Source organism: Tachypleus tridentatus, chromosome 12 (assembly GCF_004210375.1).
Source record: "Tachypleus tridentatus isolate NWPU-2018 chromosome 12, ASM421037v1, whole genome shotgun sequence".
Classification (NCBI taxonomy): Eukaryota; Metazoa; Arthropoda; class Merostomata; order Xiphosura; family Limulidae; genus Tachypleus; species Tachypleus tridentatus.
This window is the reverse complement of record NC_134836.1, coordinates 32,319,088-32,342,578: the sequence shown is the minus strand read 5'-3', so window position 1 is coordinate 32,342,578 and position 23,491 is coordinate 32,319,088. Positions and strand designations below refer to the sequence as shown.

At 30.6% G+C, this 23,491-nt stretch overlaps 2 protein-coding genes across 12 annotated transcripts in view; one reads left to right on the top strand and one right to left on the bottom strand.

Moving 5' to 3' along the window:
• Positions 1 to 15,880, top strand: part of LOC143235514 (contactin-4-like) — a 55,884-nt gene extending 40,004 nt beyond the window's left edge. For all 6 annotated transcript variants that reach the window (XM_076473732.1, XM_076473736.1, XM_076473733.1 and 3 more), the window contains 6 exons: positions 621 to 887; positions 2,148 to 2,263; positions 5,082 to 5,262; positions 9,285 to 9,437; positions 14,284 to 14,549; positions 14,882 to 15,880. In XM_076473732.1, the coding sequence (XP_076329847.1) occupies positions 621 to 887; positions 2,148 to 2,263; positions 5,082 to 5,262; positions 9,285 to 9,437; positions 14,284 to 14,549; positions 14,882 to 15,073 (1,175 nt within the window). In that variant the 3' untranslated portion in view covers positions 15,074 to 15,880. The remainder of the gene's footprint in view (positions 1 to 620; positions 888 to 2,147; positions 2,264 to 5,081; positions 5,263 to 9,284; positions 9,438 to 14,283; positions 14,550 to 14,881) is intronic.
• Positions 15,881 to 17,258: 1,378 nt separating this feature from the next.
• The window catches only part of Vps15 (vacuolar protein sorting 15), a 199,496-nt gene continuing 193,263 nt past the window's right edge, over positions 17,259 to 23,491 (bottom strand). For all 6 annotated transcript variants that reach the window (XM_076473726.1, XM_076473729.1, XM_076473730.1 and 3 more), the window contains 4 exons: positions 22,272 to 22,397; positions 20,038 to 20,195; positions 19,118 to 19,293; positions 17,259 to 18,758 (listed from right to left, as the gene is read on the bottom strand). In XM_076473726.1, the coding sequence (XP_076329841.1) occupies positions 18,554 to 18,758; positions 19,118 to 19,293; positions 20,038 to 20,195; positions 22,272 to 22,397 (665 nt within the window). In that variant the 3' untranslated portion in view covers positions 17,259 to 18,553. The remainder of the gene's footprint in view (positions 18,759 to 19,117; positions 19,294 to 20,037; positions 20,196 to 22,271; positions 22,398 to 23,491) is intronic.

The window sequence follows — 23,491 nt, the reverse complement described above, 5'->3', positions numbered from 1 at the left end:
TTAAACTTGTATTATAGTTTATGTGAAAATATTTAGTGTTTTGCATTTTTGGAAATATATTTCGTATTCTAATTTGTAAATTAAATAATAATAACTTGTAGTTTCAGTCAAATCAAACAGATAAATCAGATAAGAATTTCATAAATTTAAATTATACTACTTAATTGGCATAATGTTTACTGCACTGAAATAAAATTCCTAATTTTTAGTATATATATATATATATATATATATATAAGTACCCATGATATTTATTTTTACCATATTCATGTAATTTCATCACTCTGATATCTTATTTCCATGTTGATCTGGTATATTTATTAAGTTTGATCAGCAACAGCACAAAATAGTACTTTTTTTATATATAATTCATTAAAACAGCTTTAAATCTGAGCTGCAAACTGAATAACTTTTTTAAAGAGAAAAATTTAGTAATAACACTAATTGTAACTTTAATAGAGTTGTGACTCAGTGTTATTATTATACTGAAAAAATAATTTTCTTTATCATCTTATTCAAGTCATAAGTGAATGTTTATTTGTTTAAAAATATCCATTCCTTTACTTGCTTTTAACTATTAAATCAGTTCTTTGTTTTAAAACAAAAACATTCCCTTAAAGGAAATTTAACACAAGTAAACTGTCCAAGTGAACAGTTTCTTATCAATGGAACAACCTCAACTATCCGCTGTCAGTTCAACGAAACTAAATATCTGAGGTGGCATTTCAATTATACATCAATCAAGAATTCAACTCGCTACCTGGTGAATGAAGAAGGTTTAACTATCTCAAAAGTTAACATCTCAGATGAAGGATTATATCAGGCATATGGATATTCTGAGAATACTGGAGGAAATTTTGTCAAAACAGTCTTTGTCAGTGTTTACTGTGAGTACTTTCTTAGATGTAAATTGATACAGTTGCATTTATTATCTGTTATAGAATACTCACAAATAGTGGCTCTAACTAATTTTCTGTCATAATGTAAAATAATTTATGGTTACATTCTTTCATATTGTTTATTTTATTACATTCTTTTAAGATTTTGCAATCTAAGTGCATTATTACTGTTTGTTGACAATACTGTTACATGTGTTATTTGCATTTGAGAATCTTAGTTTGTACCTCTCATTTGCATACATACATAAGTATATATACATAATTTCTTTCTCTCTTGCTTATACAGTAAGTATATCAGATTGACAGACATGCACAGAAATGTAGTGGCCTGTGCTGTTCTTATCCCATACTCATCAAGTACATTTTCTTTTGAAATTACATGGAAATTTTTGTTTGTTGTGACACACTTACCCCATTCCACTTGTTATGATCATAATCCTTGTGCACATTTAAGTTACTACAACCTAGCATCAAGTGCTTTTCAAAATCTTACTCCAGCTTTGGTATGTAGGTATTTTAATGCTTATAATCTACTCCTGTGGGTCTACATATTATAACATTAATGACCTAGTCTTGAAATATTTTTTTAAGATCAGAATTGATTTATTCTTATTCAGGATCTTGCTGTGGAAAATTTATTGCCCTCGACCTTTCTTCAGTATCCAATTATATAAGTTGTAAATGTACTTGTAATGCTCATGTTGATATCTTAGCAGTTCTCACCCAATGGTTGAACAATGAACTTGAGAGATTATGTTGCTATAATTTGGTATTTGAATTCTCTAGTGGACAATGTAATATAATCCTTGCTACAACACAAAATATTTTCAACACTTTAAGCTATGGGTGTGTTACAGGAATGATAGCCAAACCCTTAGTGTAGATGAAAAATGCTAAGGTGCGGCTAACTGGTTACCTGCTCATGGGCCATTAGTTTTAAATTTGTGAGAATGGTAGACAACCTTAGTACATAAATACAAACTACAAAGACTTAAACATATTTCTTGATGTTTTCCTGTCTGTAAACACAATGGTACTTAAGTCGCTCATTACAGCTTGTTTGTTAATAGATAATTACATGATATTTGTGTGACTGAGGCTTAAATAACAGGTGAGATTTGACATGTAATTATCACAACAGGCAGAATGAAATGCAAAAAGCTGTATTAATCTTCAAAACATCTGTATTGAAGTAATAATATGATTTGCACGAGCAAATACAGTATGAAAACAATATTGTTTGACCAGATCCACCCCAGTTTCGTTATTATTATGAGGAGTTCACTTATCACCAAGGAAGTTCTGCCATCCTGAGATGTGATGCCATTGGTAACCCTAAGCCTACCTACAACTGGAAGAACAAGGTAAAGTCTTTGAATATAAACATTCATTTCGATACAAGAGTATGTGAAAAGAGAATGCCTTTTAATAATGTAAGATAAGTATGAGCTTAAGGGTTCCATGGTTTTTATCCCTTTACCACCAGCCCAAAAAAATTGTATGTACATTATAAGAGTAAAGGTCAAATCAGTAGTTATTTCCACATTCAAAAGATGCCATCTCTTGTTGATTGGCTGTCTTAGGGAAGGGGAGAGTTAAAGATGGTGATACCATAATTCCAAAAATTTCCACCAGATGTTGCACTGTTAGGCTGCTTTAACAGGCAACTATGATGAATGTTTATTATTTAGTGAAACAAAGTAGAGAATGTGTTTCTAGGCAGCTATGATCCAGTGACTTATACATTGTATGTCTCAACATGAATATAATTAATCATTAATTCAATAGTAAATTAATCATTGAGAGTAATTGATCATAAAAAGGATACTTAATTCTTAATATGTTAATTAATTAAATTATTTTTAATTAATTTGTCATGAAAGGGTTCTTATCATTAAATTAATTACATTTCCTTACCAATTAAATAAGTTTTAATTAAGATATTATCCTTTTAGGGCTATTTAAATGGTAGTGAAGTGAAATTAATTTAATGATAAGCATCCTTTTATGATAAATTAATTAAACAATTCAATTAACTAAAGAATTACCATTAAGAGACCTCTTTCAGGATTTGATTCAGTTATAAATAATTTAATTGTATAATATTATAATGTTAAATTTCCTTTTTAGGATGATTTAATAACAAATGATTTAATAAACTATTAAATTAATGACTAATTATGTTCTTGTTGAGACATGAATTGTATGAGTCATGGCAGCAGAGTAATTAATTCTCTATTTTTGGTACTATTACATCATCAACTGTTAGACCATGATGACCTAACAATGCATCCCAAACAACATGCCACCTGGTGACAACATTTGGCATCACAGCTGTCTTTTATAGTAGCCTAGCAATGCTCTGTTTGATGGTACCTAAGGAACTACCCAACTGTGTTTATTAGCTTCTCTTTTTCTAGTCTCTCCATTCAAAATTACAGACAGCTAGTACTTGGGTAATTTGCACAAAGTTAAAATATCGACAGTTATTTGTTTTAACGAAATGTTATATAATGGGCTATAAGTGCTTTATAATATGTATAATAAGCAACAGTACAATGTACACAATATCATGGTGATATAAAACTTTCTAACAGAATTTTCTACATATCTTTGCCCAAATTAAAATTGAAAAATTATACTCCTTTAAGAGATAATTGCATAGAAAGAGAATAATATGACGTATTTAAAGGCATTGACAAGTATCTGTTACACATCATCTTGGTTCTCTCACATCTTCCTAATTTTATGCTTGTGTTGAAGATATTTCCCAGACGTTTTATTCTAATTTCATTCACCCTATTTATAAATTAGTTCTCCAAATCACATGAAATTAAGTAAAGGAGCAGCAGAGAGAATGTTAAGTTCCATATAATAGCATCTCTTAGAGATGGTGAAGTCTTTAATTTAAAAATAGGAGTAATGCTATTCAAGCTGGAAATGCAGAGTTAACTTTTTAATTTAACTCGAGGTTCTAAAAATTATGGGATGAAATGCTAGGTAACATCATTGACTTAATAATACTAAATCTTTTCAAAACTCGCAACACTTCAGAAGCACTAACAACATAATTTATGCAATAACACTGAATGTGTTTAAAAGTTCACAACACTGAAAAACAACTATACAATACCATTTACACAGTAATGTCAAAGTTCACACCACTTAAAGTACAAGATAATGTTATTTATATAGTAGTATTAATGTTATTTAAAGTTCACACCACTTGAAAAACAGTGATAATTTCATTTACACAAAAATGTCACATAAATTTTAAGCACACCACTTGAAAAACAGTTACATCATTTTTACAGTAATGTCAAATGTATTTAAAATTCACACCACTTGTAAAATAGTAGGCAACATTATTTACATAGTAACATCAAGGTTATTTAAAGTTCACACCAACTAAGAAACAATGAAAACATCATTTATAGAATATTATCAATTCTAAAGTTCATACCAGTTGACAGACTTGGATAAAAGATAATAAAGAATAAACTGACACTGCCAGTTGAAAAATTTTTATAATTTTATATTGTGCAACATTCCAGACAGAAGCCCTTCATCAGCCAGTAGAAACACTGTAATTAAACCAGCAAATTAGTAGTTGTGATCATGTCAGAATGAGGTCTTTACACAGAAGAAGCCCAAGACTATTGAACAACTCTTGCTTCTACAATACACTCAACAAATATCCTATACTTGAATATCAGAAACACACTCATAAAACTCTGCCAGCCTACTCTCTAATTTCATTCTCTTAAAACTTTTCCTCAGACATCTTTAACTTCTAGTTAAACTTTCAACCTTTCCAATAAGAAGGTTTGTTCTTCCTGTAATCATTTCCCTGGACTATTATTATTTTACTTTACCAGTCTAGTGCCATATTATTTTGCAAATTTATGTTTATTATCATTTACAAAATGATATAAAATCTTTAAAAAATAAAGTTCACTTCACTTTAAGAACATAATCTCATTCGTTGGTTACAAATGGAATTTGATGTAACAAAGTTTTCATAATTACCAAATGTTAATAAAAGAAATTTTACAATAAACAAACTTCTTGAAATAAAAAACAACAACTTAATTTTAGAAACAGTTAATATAGATATACTTCCTAGCATGTATACTGTGATTTAATAAAATATTGACATTTTTGTTTTGATTATATTTTCAGTTTGGAACCATTATAAATTCAAATTTCTCAAGTAAATTTTCAGTCGACGAATGGGGTTCACTGTATGTATACAACATCACACTTGAAGATGCAGGTCTATATACATGTGAGGCTTCAAATGAAGTAGGCTATTCAAGCAAATCCTTCAGATTAAATGTGTCATGGAATGATACTGTAAGAAGTAAGTATTGGTTATAATAGACCATATGTTTGTTTACATCCATTTCTTGTTTTAAAATGCACAATCTGGGCCTAGGTTGAAGTGTGATTGAAGTAGATGAGAAGTTAAGATTTTCCAAATCATGAGGATTAGAAGTTTTGGAAAACTCTCTTTCTTTATAAACAAAGTCTCACTCTCAATTATATATAATCCCACATCTCCTCCCTACAAATGTTTTTAAATTTTACTAAGTTCTAATATGGAATATTCTAAGTTCAGATAATGTTATTTGATAAAGTCAGCTTACAAGATTACTTTTTGTAATCTGTACAGTCAAGGTTTCATTTAAATATCTGCATTAGCTGCTCCTAATTTAGCAGTGAAAGGCTAGAAGGAAGACAACTAGTCATACCCACCCACCACCAACTTTTGGACTTCTTTTTTACCAATAATTATGTTAGTGGGATTGATCCTAACATAATAACACCCTTACAGCTAAAGGGGTGAGTATGTTTGATGGGAGAGGGATTCAAATCTGTGATCCTCAGGTTGCAAATCCAGCACCCTAACTACTTGGCCATTCAGGACTGTACAGTGAAGGAACATGTCTACTGTTTTATGGGATAGTGTTCATCTATCCTGCTTTGTCTTGTGTCTATAAGAGACTGCTTTGTGATTGTTTTAAGGAACACAGATAATCCCTTATTCCAGTGTCAGTTTTGTAATTTGTCAGCTGCACAGAGAATAGGTATTATGACTGTAGTTTTGCTAGTCAAACCAGATCTGATAGTCTTTGAGAAAAGTTCCATTTTAAATTTGAGAGGGTTAAACCTGGCTTTATAAGCTCCATCATTGTCCTACCATTTCTGTACACCAAAGGTTCACAAAATAACCCAAGAAATATATATTACTTGTATCAAAATAACCTTGTAAAGGTTTCAGTAATAACTAGTAAATAAGTCAACTGTTTATTTAGTGTAGAATGTTTTTTCATTTTGTTTTAATTCATCCATGTGACTGTGATATTCCAATCACATTGATATAAAATGTTTTAATTTTCATTCAGATTTTAACATCATGTTTTGTATCTTTTTTTCACGAGAAATGTTCTTTCATGTGCTAGATCATTAAGCCTTTGTTTTAGTGGCTCTGAGCACTTGACGTAAACTGCAAATTACCACAAGTTTGCATTCAATAATAGTCTTTTCTTCTCACCCTTCAGTAAGTGTAATTTTGTCACAGTTCTTGATTGATTATATTTATAAAAAAAAAAGCTATTCTGCTTTTTTCTTTGTCTGAATAAGAGTTTAGTTTAAAATATTAGAAAATTTTCCATCTCAGTTCTTAAACATCATAAATAAATGAATGAATAAAATTCAAATGGACAAAAACTACCCAGTTCAGATTGACTCTTGAGCACAGTCTTGGATAACTAATCTACTAAAGTATTTTGGGTTAAAAGGACGATGTTTTTAAACACTTCCATCTTAAGTAAGGATTATCAGAAATAGTTACCAACATGTAGATAAGGGTTTGTTTGATATTTAGATTTTAAAAAAAGTTGGTCTTTCCATCCACCACTTTAGAAAGTGTTTTGTTGTTAGCATAGATCTACACAATGGGCTATCTGTGTATGTACTTATCACGGGTACTGAGATCTACACAATGGGCTATCTGTGTATGTACTTATCACGGGTACTGAGATCTACACAGTGGGCTATCTGTGTATGTACTTATCACGGGTACTGAGATCTACACAGTGGGCTATCTGTGTATGTACTTATCACGGGTACTGAGATCTACACAATGGGCTATCTGTGTATGTACTTATCACAGGTACTGAGATCTACACAGTGGGCTATCTGTGTATGTACTTATCACGGGTACTGAGATCTACACAGTTGGCTATCTGTGTATGTACTTATCACAGGTACTGAGATCTACACAGTGGGCTATCTGTGTATGTACTTATCACAGGTACTGAGATCTACACAGTGGGCTATCTGTGTATGTACTTATCACGGTACTGAGATCTACACAGTGGGCTATCTGTGTATGTACTTATCACAGGTACTGAGATCTACACAGTGGGCTATCTGTGTATGTACTTATCACAGGTACTGAGATCTACACAGTGGGCTATCTGTGTATGTACTTATCACGGGTACTGAGATCTACACAGTGGGCTATCTGTGTATGTACTTATCACAGGTACTGAGATCTACACAGTGGGCTATCTGTGTATGTACTTATCACGGGTACTGAGATCTACACAGTGGGCTATCTGTGTATGTACTTATCACGGGTACTGAGATCTACACAGTGGGCTATCTGTGTATGTACTTATCACGGGTACTGAGATCTACACAATGGGCTATCTGTGTATGTACTTATCACGGGTACTGAGATCTACACAATGGGCTATCTGTGTATGTACTTATCACGGGTACTGAGATCTACACAGTGGGCTATCTGTGTATGTACTTATCACGGGTACTGAGATCTACACAGTGGGCTATCTGTGTATGTACTTATCACAGGTACTGAGATCTACACAGTGGGCTATCTGTGTATGTACTTATCACAGGTACTGAGATCTACACAGTGGGTTATCTGTGTATGTACTTATCACGGGTACTGAGATCTACACAGTGGGCTATCTGTGTATGTACTTATCACGGGTACTGAGATCTACACAATGGGCTATCTGTGTATGTACTTATCACAGGTACTGAGATCTACACAGTGGGCTATCTGTGTATGTACTTATCACGGGTACTGAGATCTACACAGTGGGCTATCTGTGTATGTACTTATCATGGGTACTGAGATCTACACAATGGGCTATCTGTGTATGTACTTATCACAGGTACTGAGATCTACACAATGGGCTATCTGTGTATGTACTTATCACGGGTACTGAAACCTGGAATTTAATGTTATAAGTTCTAGAGACACTGGGAAGTCTAAGGAATGGATTAACAGGCTGATTATGACATATTTTTGATACAAAAAAAAGACCGTTTAAATAATAGTCTTAATACAATGGTGGTTTCATCTTTGTATATAATTCCTAGAAAATAGTCAAATAATCATCTTTGAATTTGATGCATTGGCATTAAGTAGTAAATATAAACCTAAGAGAATGGAACTTCAAAATTATCCTTGCTCTCACCTTTTTTTTCTGGGACATTTCATTCATCTCATATGATTATTTGATTCCTCAGTTGTGTTATGATAACTTTGTTGCATCATAGAATGTGTATATTACAGCCAAGGGAAAGGACAGAGTTTCAGACCTTTTGGATTTTGTTTTTTATAGCTACATCAAATGTTATGTTTTATTCTTGTAAATCAATGTATTAAGAATAGTACAGATGCTTGTGTTTAAAGTAACAGATCATAGTTTGCATTGCATTGCAACAAAATTGTGCTTCACACTTTAGAGTTGTGGGAGCATTATAAGAGTGATGGTCAAATTAGACCTTTTTTTTTTTTAGAGTAGCCAAAGAAATTTGTTTATATAATTGCCTACTATCTCCTTTCCTTTTAGACAGTAATTTCAAAATATGAGATAACTAGCACAGATAGCCCTTGTATAACTTTGAGTGAATATTGGAAACAAACCAAGAAAAACAGTATAATTCATTAGTTAGTGACACAAGAAGGACAGTTTTATTGTCAATTTACAAAAGTCTGTATCAATCAAATTAAAAAAAAAATTTTGATTAAAATTTATGAAAATATTATAGCAGCTGAAGTAATGCAAAAGCAACACATCAAAAAAATATTGCCTTGTATGTTTGCTAAAGTTAATTCCATAAAATTAAAATTTAATTTCTATTGATAAAGTATCATTGTAGCTTTAGTCTATCTCTTATAATTTATAATCAAGTAAAAAAATGTTAAGATTTTAAGACTTGTGATATTGCAGCTTTAGTTAATGTAATTTTTCTGAAGCTCAATTCTAATTCAAGTTTGTTCAAAGAAGTGTGTGGAGATCTTTTCTAATTTTTTCATTGTTTTAATTTCTTTTATCCTAGACGAAACTGAATTTTCTCCCAATCTAGAAGTCGTCAACGTGACTGTAAATAGCATCCAAATGAGGATAACTAGCAACTCTTCAGTATGGTTTAGGTATTATTACATCACTTTTCGTAACCAGTACAACACGTATAACAAAACAGTCAGACGAGGTGGGTTTCCTTAAACCTTATATTAATTTTTTTATTGTAATGGAGTAAGATTAACCCTTTCAGCACTGAATAACAACTTTTAATGTTTGGTGCTGAATATATATGTTTGATACTTTAACTAATTACAGTATCAGTACTAAAAGCATGATATCTCAGCAATAACTCAACAAAAGTCCCTGAAATATTCAGTGATTGTACCCAATACTATATATATTAAATTAAATACATAAGCATAACAGGAATAAAGGAAGGTCGCCTGCCATGCTGAGCCTTCAAGTCAACTGAGGTCGCCAACCACGCAGAAAGGGTTAATCAGATATCTTTGATCTGTGCTTGACGAACTCTCAAAATGAGATCATATTGGTTTTATTCCCTTTGATCATGATGCATAGCTTATTCTGTTTTTCTATGTAGACGTTGTAAAAATAGATATTTATATAATTTTGCAGGATGTTATTAATACACTTGTATTATACTTAAATGAAGATCTCAAGATTCCCCAGTCAGATCATGAAGTCCTCATTTTTGGCATATTATTGGATATTGAACTGTTTCAGTTCAAATTTAATGCAAGGCTTATAACTGAGATAGTTTATGGCAAGCTTGCTTACATAATTGTGTATGAATTATGCTTTGTATAGTTAAACTGTTGTGAACTGGTAATTGTTATATTATTGTCTCACTTTGCTAGAGCCTTTGCATTCTTATTTAGTATCATTGCATGTTGATATATTAGCATGTGGAACAATCTTGACCTCTACCAGGGTATAAATACATGTTAAACATTTAATTCAAGAGATAGATCTAGACTGTGTAATTGTGAATTTATCCATAAAGAACATATAGTGGCAATTTTTAAATTGAAATTATAACAGACTGTATGGTAATAACAATTAGCAAGAATAGTTTCTCTAGTCAGATTGTGTTCTGAATCAGCCTTCAAGGACTTTAATAGAAAAAAAAAAGACAATTATGTGCAGCTCTAGATAAAATTGTGATATCCAATGGTATAGTGAATGTTTGTATATATGTTTGTATTATTTTAATATGTTATCTTAAAACAAAGGGGTTGTTTTGTTATTTTTTATAGTTGAAACTTATTGTCATCAAGTAACAGACACTTAGTGTATAGATTCTAACCCAAACACAAAAAATGGCATCTGTATTTATTGTTGTTACTGTATGTTACATACAGTTTATCTCATATGAGTTTCCAATTTATATATGTTGCATATTAGGATTTGAAATAGCCAGAAATTTTAATTTAGAAGTTAATTGAATGTCAGTATGTATTAAATTTGATATTTGCCAAAAACATTTATACATGCAATTTTTTAAACAAATATATATTTTAATATACAAACAACAATAAATTTATAACAGTAGCTATTGGAAATAATTATTTATACACAAAAATTTTACAAACTCGCAAACAATATTTAGTCTTTTATCTGGTCTGGAACTGAATTTTTATTGACAGTCCAGGTCTACAAAGAGTGAGTTAATTCTGAATTGATATTGTTACACTTTGCTCAAGCTAGCTAGCTGTTTTTTTCTTGACTGGCTTCATGCTGCTTACAAGCTGACTTTTTTACAGACAAAGTTTATTTAATGACTTCAAAGAAACTCTAACATCCAAAGTTAATTCACTAAGTTAAATGGTTTATAATGCTCTAAATCTGTCTGGTCAAATATCTGTAGTTTCCATTTAATAAACATTTTATCACAATTCTAGCTTTCAGGATTTATAGTATACTGACTGTAGTGGCCAGGCAATATTTCACTGTCTCTTGGCACATCAATTTATAATCTTTAAGCAAAGTTCTAGAAAGTTCAGTTGACCCAACAATATTCGAAGACATGCTTGTACTTTTGTAAAACATATATTGTTGATTCTTACTCTAGATAATATTCCACAAATTTAGAGAACAAGCAGACTTGTGCAATACACATTCAACAATATACACCACATGCATTAAATTGAAACAAATGTAGATATCAAAATAAATATATATTAAGTCCATTACACCTCCCTCTGTAGAGAATTAAAAATCGACTGTCAATTTTTTTTAACTAACATTTTACACACACACACACACACACACACACACACACACACTAACAATATATTAAATACATTTTCAAAAATTTGTACAACTTTTGTGATGAAAGTGCTTAAACACAAATTAGTAATCATAAGACTGATGTGCTTTTTGAAAGCTGGGATAGGTTTCAAAGGAACAACAGAAATTTTCTGGTTTTGTAAATCTTATCATACCTATCAACTGATCAGAAAAACCAAACATCTTGCCTAATGTTTGGCCAAAAGAATTGTTTTGTCACACCTCTTGTTGACACCTGGGTACCCTCCTCTGGGAGGTTCATTGGCAACTGTCAATATTTCAGAACAATATGCTTTTGGAACAGTGATTTGATAAACTATAGTGCAGTCCTCTGAAGTTGTTATGTTTGGTGGTCTCCATTTTCTCATTAGCACACAATTTTTGCAAAAATAACCATCTGGAACTTTCTCCAATTCATTCTTTGGGAGTGCATATTTAAATAGTGAAGAAATCTGTGGATTCTTTCGTTGTTCAATGATCACTTCTCACAAATGGAACTTCACCAGTTGAACTGAATTCCTCATGCCTATCATTGTCACTCACAAAGGATTTGTCAGTAGAACAATTATTCACAAGATCTCCTTCTAATACAAAAGATGTCTGAGACAAATCTGTAAGATCATACTCAGAATACACATCTATCATTTAATTTTGACTTAATATCTTAACCTGAGCTCAAGTCACAGCACGAGGGAAATGCTTGAATTCTCTTCAACATCATCATCATTCTTAGATGAAACAGTGATCAACTCGCTAACCATTTTGGGTTCAGCAACTTTCACCCCAAATCATTTTCCAACAATAATGATATTCCCCTAATTGGCAGAGCAGGTCTCACTTGCAACCACAACTGGTTCTGAATCTAGTTCTGATCTCAAATAAATGTTATGAAGTGAAACATTAGCAAAAATACGCTCAATACTCTGAGCAACAACAGGCTTATCAAAGGCAGAACTTGAGCCTAAAGGCAAATATACCTTTTAACAATTAAGTCACCCCACTATCACATAGAATATGAGGGTATGGGATTAGCAGTGTCATTTGTCAAGGACATAGAACCAACAGATACATTAGGTATAAATTCCTCCCTAACTAAATCAACCTTTTAATCAGTGGCCAAATCAATAACTTTGGGTGATCTGGTGACACTACGTCCATATATGGACACAACTGCAGTGGGACACCAGCAGTTAGACTTAATGTTTTATACAAAAATGGCAGACAGGCCTTCATGAAGTTTTATCCTGTTTGTCTAAAGATTTTGAACTAGAGGAGCTGGATTTTTTTAGAAGAATCCACAACTTTAGTGGATTGAACATGTACAGTTTTTGCTGAGCAGGCAGGAATTTCTTTTTAAGAAAAGCAGTTTTATGTATTAAAGTGTAATTATTGCAACAAAGTAGCTAACTAGACTAGACAACTGTAGCGTTTCAACTTTCCATCGAAGTAAGGTTTTATATTATTACTTGTACAACTTTTAAATTTCTCAATTAGACATAAATTGCTTTAATTTATTGAAACTGTTTTCAATATGCATTGAATTACACCATTGATCAAAATAAGCCTTTTTTTATGTGTGTGTGTGGGCAAATTTTATATCTTTGACTATCTCACTTGTGAAACTTCAAAATATTTGGTGGTAAGTCTCTGGTACAAACTTCTATGAGTTAAGAACTGCTTATCATAATCTGTACACTCTTCTAGAGCAGCATAAGCTTGTTGTGCTTTAGCAGTTAAAGCATTTTGTAATAATAATGGCCATTTTTCGGAAGGCCATTCCATGGTTTGGGCAACTTTCTCAAAATGTTGGAAACATTTGCTAACTTTATTGTAATCAAACGGTGGTACCTTAATATATCCATTGAGTTCAAAGTTGTCATTTTGCCTTCAGTGATTAGAGTTGAGCCTAATTTCTTCCTCAGCTTCAATACAGATTTATTTAGCCTCAAGATGTTTACTCTCTCTTTCTGCTTCAATGCAGGCTTGTTCAAGCTCAATTTGTTTACGTTTTAATTGGGTTTCTAACTTACCTTCATTCAACTCTGATTGGCTAACGGAAACACTAGAGTATTCCACTAATGCCTCCTCAGACAACTGATCATCGTCATTTTTTTATTCCAGTTTGTCTCATTTACTTTTTCGAAATTTTCACTTTTTTCATATTTTTATAGTTCAAGGGAGGGTGATTCACAAATGTAGACAACAGGCAGGACTTGCTACACACACACACACACACACTTGACAATGTACGTTACGTGCATTAAAAACAAACATAGATATATCAAGAATAATTTTATATATATATATGCATATTCATCTATTTTCTTTAAGGTATGATGTTATTACAAAGTGCCATATTATAGTTACATTTTGTGTGCTACCTGAAAGTTTTTCATTTACCATGGTGCACCTGCTACTGTGATGGTTCTGAGAGAAATATGACATCAAATATAGTACAACCGTGAGAAAATGGACAGTATTATTAAGCTGTGTATCACATATTCTAACTACTAAAAGCAATATTGGCTATGTATGGTAGTCACATTATGCAAACTTTGTGATTAACACTCTTTGATGATAATTATTCTCAGCATTAGTTTTATATTCTATCGTCTCATAACTTAGTTTATCTATCAAATATTATAGTTTTTTTGTTGATTAGTTTTTCAAATTATGGATGCTAATATATGCCACATAATTACAAAAGATGTTTTGTATTTAAGATTTCAGCAGTGACATCTACATGTTGACAGACCTCATGCCAGGTGATGCTTTCCAAGTCAAAGTAGCTGGAAAAAACAGCTGGTATGAAGACAATGTGACAGAGTTTTCTCGTGAAATTTTTGTCCAACTCTTACCACCTTCACCCTATCTGATTGTCAACCATATATATGACAGCAGTGTAGAGCTGGAGTGGATTCCTCGAGGTGCATATAATACAAGTTATGGATGGAATGGTCTCAAATCAATTGAAATCCAGTACCAACAAGTAAGTGATTATCTAACTAAAAACTTGACACTGTCATGACACATCTAGCTACTATTCTAGCTTCTTAATAATCATGTGAACAAACTTTCTTTTCAACTCATTACAGTTTTTTGTTGTAATTTCTCCATAAAGTAAAAGAAATCATTACTTATCATTTTGTATAAATGTAAACCTTTCTCCTGTGAACAACAGCAACCTACAATAACACCATTTAGACATTTGAATCATATCCAATATATTAAAAGTTGATGAACATTGTGTATAGTATTTTAAGATTTTGTTTTTCAATTGAAATAAAGCACTTTAACCAGAGATATTTTATTTATTCATAGATGACTCAGAAAAATGGAGAACTTTATAAGGAACAAAACTGTGAAGTTCGTATTGTTACAAAACCTTGTGCTGGCAATACACACTTGATAGGTGGACTTCCCAAACCTAATTCAAACGTGTATATCTTTCAAGTTCGGGTAGAGAATGGTGCTGGCTTTAGTGATTGGGTTTCAGTTTTCATTAAATATTAGCTAATGGAAACAAAATTTGGATATTTCAAAGATTGATTTTCAGAATGGTAAAGAAATAAATTGTACACATCAATGACAAATTAAATATGCTTATTTACACTTTTGTGTATTAATTTTTTTGAAATTCCTGGATATGTTTTTACACACAATATTGCAATTAATTCAAAGGGGGTAAAGGTTTGTTTTTTTTAAATAAAAAAGTAAAATATTTAGGTAGTAAAAGTGGGTTAAACAGAATAAAACTTTACCAAACATGCACAGAGTTTCAAAATAAAAGCAAATTAGCAAGAGCATTTTCTTTTCTTACAAAAGCTTCTTTGATTTTTTTTACTTTTGCTGTATATATTTTGAAATTACTTTCTAAAACTGATTATTTTTATGTATGCAGTACTCATCAGTGTTTATGTGTGGAGAAGGTCTGTTGTGTTCTTTAATTCTACTGTTCCATTTTACCTTTGGAAAAATTACCACATTCTTTACAATTATAATTATAAATAATTAATTCTATGATTCTTAGAATCCATATATTTCTTAACTGCTGTTTCTCTTGCTTTTTGTAGTCACACAAATTTTCTTCAGCTTGAGGAAAATTATTTTAAAATTTATATGCACCAAAGGTAAATTGAATAAAAGAAAAACTTGAAGAACCTTTAATGATAAGAGAATGTAAACCAAAAATACATTACAATGGTTTGATCAGTTCAAATTTACTTTAAAAGCCTAAGCAATTCAGGTAAAGTTTTAATGTGAAGATGGCTGGCCACATTTTTGGTCAAAATGCTGTATTAAAAAAAAACATTTTTACCAATTCTCAGTGTTTTATGGTAGGCTCTTCCCCTGGCATTATATCATGTCTCTTTATAAGTGAAAAGTTATAGAATGCACTACTTGTGTTGTCCACCTGGGTAAAAAGAGACAGTATATATAAATAGAAACAATAACTACGGATGAAAAATCACATTACATTAAATTAATTTTGAATACAGAGTTCAGAAAATCACATGACAAGCACACCAAATATAAAGTTGCAGTGGAATGCCGTATATGAGAAATATTATTTCACATGGGTCAGTAGTTGTAAATAGTATAATACTACTGAAAGTTGATTAGTTTCAGAAAGGATGTACAGCAGACCTTTCCAATATGTTATGTTCCTACATTCATATAATAGAAATTCTAAATATTTAACTAAATATATATTTAAGATAAGGATATCCCTTGTACTTAATAGAATATGGATCAACATGGAACATCATCTAGGTTTGTTTTGGTTGTTGTTAAGTGCAAATTTACACAAGTATCAAAATCAGATTATCATCATCATAAGCCTGCAGCCTTACTACTGAATGAGTGGCATCATTCAGGAAAAATAACCTGTAACATGATGTGAGCAAAGTGTGACATCCTTTAGCAGGTGAGAATCCTCAAGTACAGAAGTATTTAATAAATCTAAAGGATCTTCAATTTGAAAAGTGACACAGGTTGTTTCAATAATGTCTCTTCAACCACTGTGTAGTTCAAACATGGAGAATGAAATGATTATTCAAGCTATTCTACATGATGACATAACAGTCAAGTTACCAAACACAGTGCCTATGTATTTTTGTGTGGTTATATTATTGAATCAGACACTAACAAATCATTGTCCTTGTAGACTAGAGAGCTTATGGAAAGCAAGCATGGAAGGTGGTTTAGCTTTGGACATAACATACTTACAATTGAACTTTTCATAATGGAAACTACAATGAAGGATGACTGTCAAAATGCAAAATCATCAAACGGAGTATGTTCAGACATGGCAATATGAACTACAATGATGTGGTGAAGCTCCAAGTTTGGTTTAATATGTTCAACCTTTGTTGAAAAAGCTTGATGGTACTTCTGTTTATTACAAGTTTAAAAAACTAGGTCTGAATTAGATCAAATTATTAATAAATTTGGTTAAGTTCCTCACACAATAAATAAATTACATTATAATTATCTGCATTATGATATCCACTAAAGTTTTACATACAGGAGAAATTTTGTTCCTTCAACTGAAATCTTGATGGCTAAAAACAGATCTGCATATTATATATGTAAAAATGGTTTGTCTGGGTTGAGAAAATCTTTTTATGCAGAGAAGCAAACAACGTTTCAACCTTCTTTGGTCATCATCAGGTTCACAAAAAAAAAAAAAACGTACTGGAAAGTTGCAATTACAGTTTTATTTACTTCCACCAAGATAGCATAATATACAAGTTTTTCTGCAAGTTATTTACCCTGCATATTCTATCAGATTTTATGGTGTCTATCTTCACTTAATACACAGTTCTTTAATGTAGGAATTATAACAAAACATGATAAGATTACTTGTAGAGTTTTGAATTTCTTCTTAACAAACAAAAATTACAAATGGGTCAAAAATCAAAATTAATCAGCAGTTTGGATTTTGTCTTTATTACTTTATCCAATACAAGCATTAATAAAAATTATATATGTAATTGAAATTTTCAATTTTATTGTTTCATGCAATTTGAGGAAAAATTACATTATTAATAAGAAAACAAATAAAACACATGAGATAGTGAACTGGAAAGGGGTCAATAAACAAAGGTCAACATATCTTCAGGACAACTTTTTTCCAGTTTAACAGCCATACAATATCAAGAACAGTTAAAGAACTATGTTTATATGATAAAAATTAGCTAATATCTCTTGTGTTATAATCAAATTTGGCATTTAATAATTGCATGCATAAACATGGAGGTGGGGTGCTAATAACCTCACAATAATATAATACCCATTAACTGTATTATAGTTAATAGGGATGAGCAAACTTAAAGCATTGTATTAAACTCAACTAAAGGCAGAGCTGAGGTCACACAGCCTATGATTACCCCATCTTTAAGATGTACAAAGTAGTTTTAACAGCGTAGTAGTAGTATTAACACTTAACCAAACACTGTATTACTTTAAACTATTATATGGAAAAAAAATATATACATTGTGTTCAGCAATTTGTCACACATTTAAACAACAATGGCTTCATAGATATTCTTTCAAGTTACTTCCATCACAAAGGATGCAGTTTATCTTACTGTTAAGGAGCATTCTTGTGAAAGTTTCCAATATTTGAATTAGTCTAATCACTGTAAATAATTAAGTCATTATAAAAAAAACCAGATCAAATATGAAGTTGAACAGGAACTTGGTCATATATTGACTTATTTAATCTATATTGGTTCCTCTATTTTAAAATCAAATTAATCCATAACAAGATTTTAAACTGCTATTAACACATGCATAAGAAAAATGTAATCTGTCAATAACGACAATCTTTACAATTTAGAAGTGTAATAATTAAATTAAAAGTGCTACTTGCTCTGTTCCTCATAGGAAAGTTAACAGAAGTTTTGAATATAGTTATGTTACTTATCACATAGAATTAGAAAGGAATCTTATTTAGGATATAGTATTTACATTTGACTGCTCCTGATATCACTTCCACAATTTGACCACACCATCTCTGGCAGCTGAAACAAGAAAACACTGTGAAGTCTGAAAAATTCCTAGGTCACTAATGCAATCATGATGTCCTGCAGGAGGCATTTCTGGACAACGTCTTGGAGGATCATCTGTTGATGATGTCCGTGGTCGTGTGTACATTTCTTGAATAACTTCAGTTCCATCTATGAGTCGTGACCTACAGGAAAAACTTTAGTATAATGTTATGTTGTTTAATTACAAAAGTTTATACAATATAAATTATGCATTAATAATCTACTTTTGAGAATTTGCTCATGAAAAAGTTTTCATCCTAAAACTTTATTATGTTACACCTAATCTAAAAGTTTTAACTACTGTTAAATTCATACAAATAAAATTAGTGAAATAGAGGTACGTCTACTATCGAACTTGGTAAGTTACTTAAAATGTCAAAAATAAATGTTCCAGTTTGCTAAAGAAAAGACAAGAATTACTAGATCGATTCAGCTATTCTGTTATTTATGCAAGTATAATTTCTCTAAACATTTCATGAAAATTGCAGCTTAACAAATTTACCTGTAACTAACAACGGTTGGGCTAAGTGGATCATTAGCAGCTCCTGCCACAATGTACGAGTCAGCAGGATAATTTAGATCCCAATATCTTATCCTCATGTCTGAGCCAGCTGTCAGAAGGAAAGATCCACTTTCCACTGGACTTAGATACATACCAAACATGGCATGGTTTGTGGCCTAAAACAGAGAAAATATTACATCAAGGAATAAGGAATGACCTTATTTTGAAGGAGTAACATTATGATTTCAAAATGCTCTTACCTAATCTCTGCTACTAACTTATTATTTTTCCATTAAATGCCAAACACAGAGTAGCAGAGAATCAAAAGGCAGTGAATATGTTAAAATAATATGCTCAAGCTTTACTAATAAAAGGTAGCAGTAAGAAAAACAGTTTTTTAACTCTTTGTAAAATTTATTGATATTTCAAGCACATTTTAATAGGTTATCATTAAATTATTTTTTCTTTCAGAAAAAGCTTGACTTCACTGAATCTACAAGAAAGTAAGAAAGACTAAGTTATGTAGCATGACAAAAAAGAAGTTAAATGCTATCTATTTTTAAATCAAATTTTAATGGATGAATAAGCTAAACATTATATGTATTCCTCTTGACACACAATACAATGAAAGCACAGTATCTTATATATTACTCACACAATGTATATGAAAAATAATAGTCTTTGTTAGATATAAACTTTATCATCTTGTTGGTTTGTAATGTACATACTTGGAGACTACTTATAAAGTAAATGCTTTCACTAAAACTATCTTTTTGAAAACAGTTATTAAGTTATTTCAAGTGCTTAAGTATTAAGAAGGTACTGTATGATACATTGAATTCTGTCCCACTACTGAAAATATCTTATTTTAAACTTTGTTACATATAAGTCCTCAAATGAAAGTTATGTAGACTTCTCACCTGAGTCTGAGACAAAGGAGGTGCATTACTTGCCCACAGCGTGAGCTGGCGAGCTCCAGTTTCTAAGTCCCATAAGGATACCTCATTGTTACCTCTCACTGCACAAAAAACAGAAGACTGCTGTTGGGGGTGGAGTAACAGGCGTCTTACTCTGGCTCCTGGGGAAAATTAAGTTTAGCCCAAGAAATGAGGTAAAGCTATTCATAAAACTAATATAATGTTAAAAGGAGAAGAGTTATATTTTATTTAAGATATGAACAGTCTACCTATCATATTATTAATAACAGAAAAATATATCATTATAATAACAATAATTTGGATAAACATGGAAAATAACTCATCACATATATATTTGTTAGGTAATTATTTACTTTACTTTTTCAACCCAATTATATTTTGGTATCATTAAGAAAAATGGCAGATTTTTTCATTAGCACAAAAACAGACATGTTTAAACCCCTTTCACCATTGTTAACACTTTTCAACAAATCATTGATAAACATGAAACCTTTATGATACTGAATGCAAGTCATTCAAATAAGCGTTGTATATGTTATAGACAATAAAAAAGACTACAGACCTACAGATATATATATACACACACATACACTTATACTGTAACTACATACGATGGATTTATGATTTTCATATAATACTTTAATAACAATTACAATAATTAAAAAAATTATCACTCAATTAGATAAAAGAGTAAAAATTTTCTTTTTTTTTTATTAGAAACTAAGTGGAATATGACATGTTATAAAATTACATTTAAAATAGGTAGGGTTAGCATTAGTACTATACCAAGTTTTATTTATATGAAAAAATATAAAAGTATTATAGATATGCTGTAAATGCATGAAAAGTTTCCCTTACATGATCAAGATTAGCAACATTTATTCTGTAGACCAAATAACTGAATATCTTGAAATATTCTCTTTCTACTGATTTTAAATAATATGGAAAATCCATGACATTTATTTGAAAGACAGTATGTAATAGGATTTGAAGCATGTGGGTTTGACTGTCTGATTTACAGCTCTGTAAATAAAAGTAACTGGAGGCTATGAAATTAGAATATTTCTTAGCAATAACTACTGAGAAGCTCAAATAGGAATGGAAATAATATTGAAATTGGGTAATTTTGAGCAAAGAAATGCAAACTGATATAAATAACTAAAGATTGAAAATTTATTTAAATATATGCTTTTAAAACTATGACATTAAAACTTTTATATTAATATTAAAATTTGATTTATTAACTCTATTTTTATGTCAAGTTTAATGAAATACCTTGATAATAAAGTAAGTTAATTAACTTTTGTATTTACATTTGTAAATAGGTTGTGACAAGCACATTCTTAACTATCCATATCCAGATGGTTAATCAATTGTCATTGTCTCACAGTACTGGTAGTTAACCATCTAATTATAAAGTTGATCACTAAAAAATATACATATAAACAAGGATTTCTAATGATCGTTGTGTATCTGAGCTGTTTGCACTCAAGTAAAAATAACTGACATCCTCCTTTAAGTCTAGTAGAGTCTCACAAGTTTATGTACTCCCAAAAAAACATCAAGTAGCTTTCAAATATGCACTTTAGAACAAAAACACATTAGTCATTAGAACAGAATGATTCAGAAATATAATAATTTATACTGCTTTCTAGATAATCTATAATTAAATTAATAAATTCTGCTACTGTCTAATCAATACAAACCAAGAATTTCTCTTTGACTAAGGGATAACAATGTATAATTTGTGTTTCTAATTGCTACCGATTGCAGTGACCTGTCTCAGAAGTTAGAAAATTATAGTGTAAAGAAATCAGAACACAGACTCATCACTGCACAGAAAAATGAATATTAAAAATTTTCTACTTTTGTTTCTGAAACTAAGAAGTTAAACTTGGACAACATAAAAACTGAATTATAAACTATATTTTCATGCAGATTTATTACCACACACTTATAATGAGTTGTTTAATTAAATTTTGAGTGTAACACTGTTAGAGATCTTTACAAGCTAACCTTAATTCACCAAAAGTGAAAGTCATACCATAAGAGTTAGCCAACTCTTATCATATATCACAATAGTGGTTAACACTTGTATCATATCACAGTTTAAAATAAATACCATATCTAAAGTAACTTTAAAACTCAAATGTTTTTAAATGACAACTCAAGTTATTCTTGATATTGCTTTATCTATTTCCTTTATATTTCCTAACCTGTTGGATGAGTTACAGTAGTAATTGGAAGCTGAAAGCGCAGGTCCCAACAAACCAAGTTGCCACTAGATGTCCCAACCACAAGCCAACAGTTATGTGGATCAACGCAGTAGGATGTAATTAAGCCTTAAAAATAGAATAATAATAAGATCCTACTTAAGAAAAAATTATTAATACAAGAATCAGATGTTTTACAACTTGATATCTAAAAACTTTGAGTTATTTTAATAACTAATCTAAAATGTTTAAACACAAACAAATGTATAACTATTTTTTAATATGAAGACATTTGAAGTATTGTTAATACAAAATATGATATTTAAAATCTTTGGTTTAGATCTTCATATACTGTTACTTTCAGCTTAGTCCAAAACACAAATAATTCCTACTAATTAGTCAAGGTTTGATACTAATATCATATTGACAAATAAATGTTATCTTTATCATACATGCAAAAGCCTAATTTATACTGAAACTACACAAATTAAAACATATATCAATAGAAGAAAAAAATGTTTCATTTGATAAAAGAGTTACAGAAATTTCAGGATACTACAGTTTGACCTGAAGAAAGTTCAAAGGAACTTATTTAAAGAGAAAATTTTGGCTTTAAAAAACATCTTAGCTCACTTGCTAATTCAGTAATTCTTAAACTGTATAAAGGGAATAATGTAGTAATTGTAAATAAAAATATTATAAAGTTTTAAATATTTAAATGATAATACTAAATTTTAGAAATTGGGTCCTACAGCAACCAAAGAAAAATGCTCACAGGATTATTTGCTAAAGATTGAGAGAGAAGGAGACCAACTATATCACAATAAAAAAAATAGTTTTTAATTCATCAAAGATGTATCTACATTGGCTTATAATGCACCTGTTTGTATTGCCGGTTTTTACATCTTTTTGTTTACCAATTTACCCTTAAATGAAGTAATTGAGTTAAGTAGCAATTTAATTTTTGAAAATTATAATGTTGTCAGAGGTATAACCAAACTTGTATTTAAAAAGCTATTAGAATTTGTTACCAAAAAGCCATTTTTTTATTTATTTTTTTTCAGTGGATGTCATTACAAACATCTTGATGGGATATTTATGGGTTCAAGTCTTGCATCATGTTTGGCTAATTCATTTTAAGTTATTATGAAGGTTAAAATGTTGTCTGGTAAAGGTTAAACATTTGTATTATAGAAGATATCTTGATGACATATTTTTTAGTT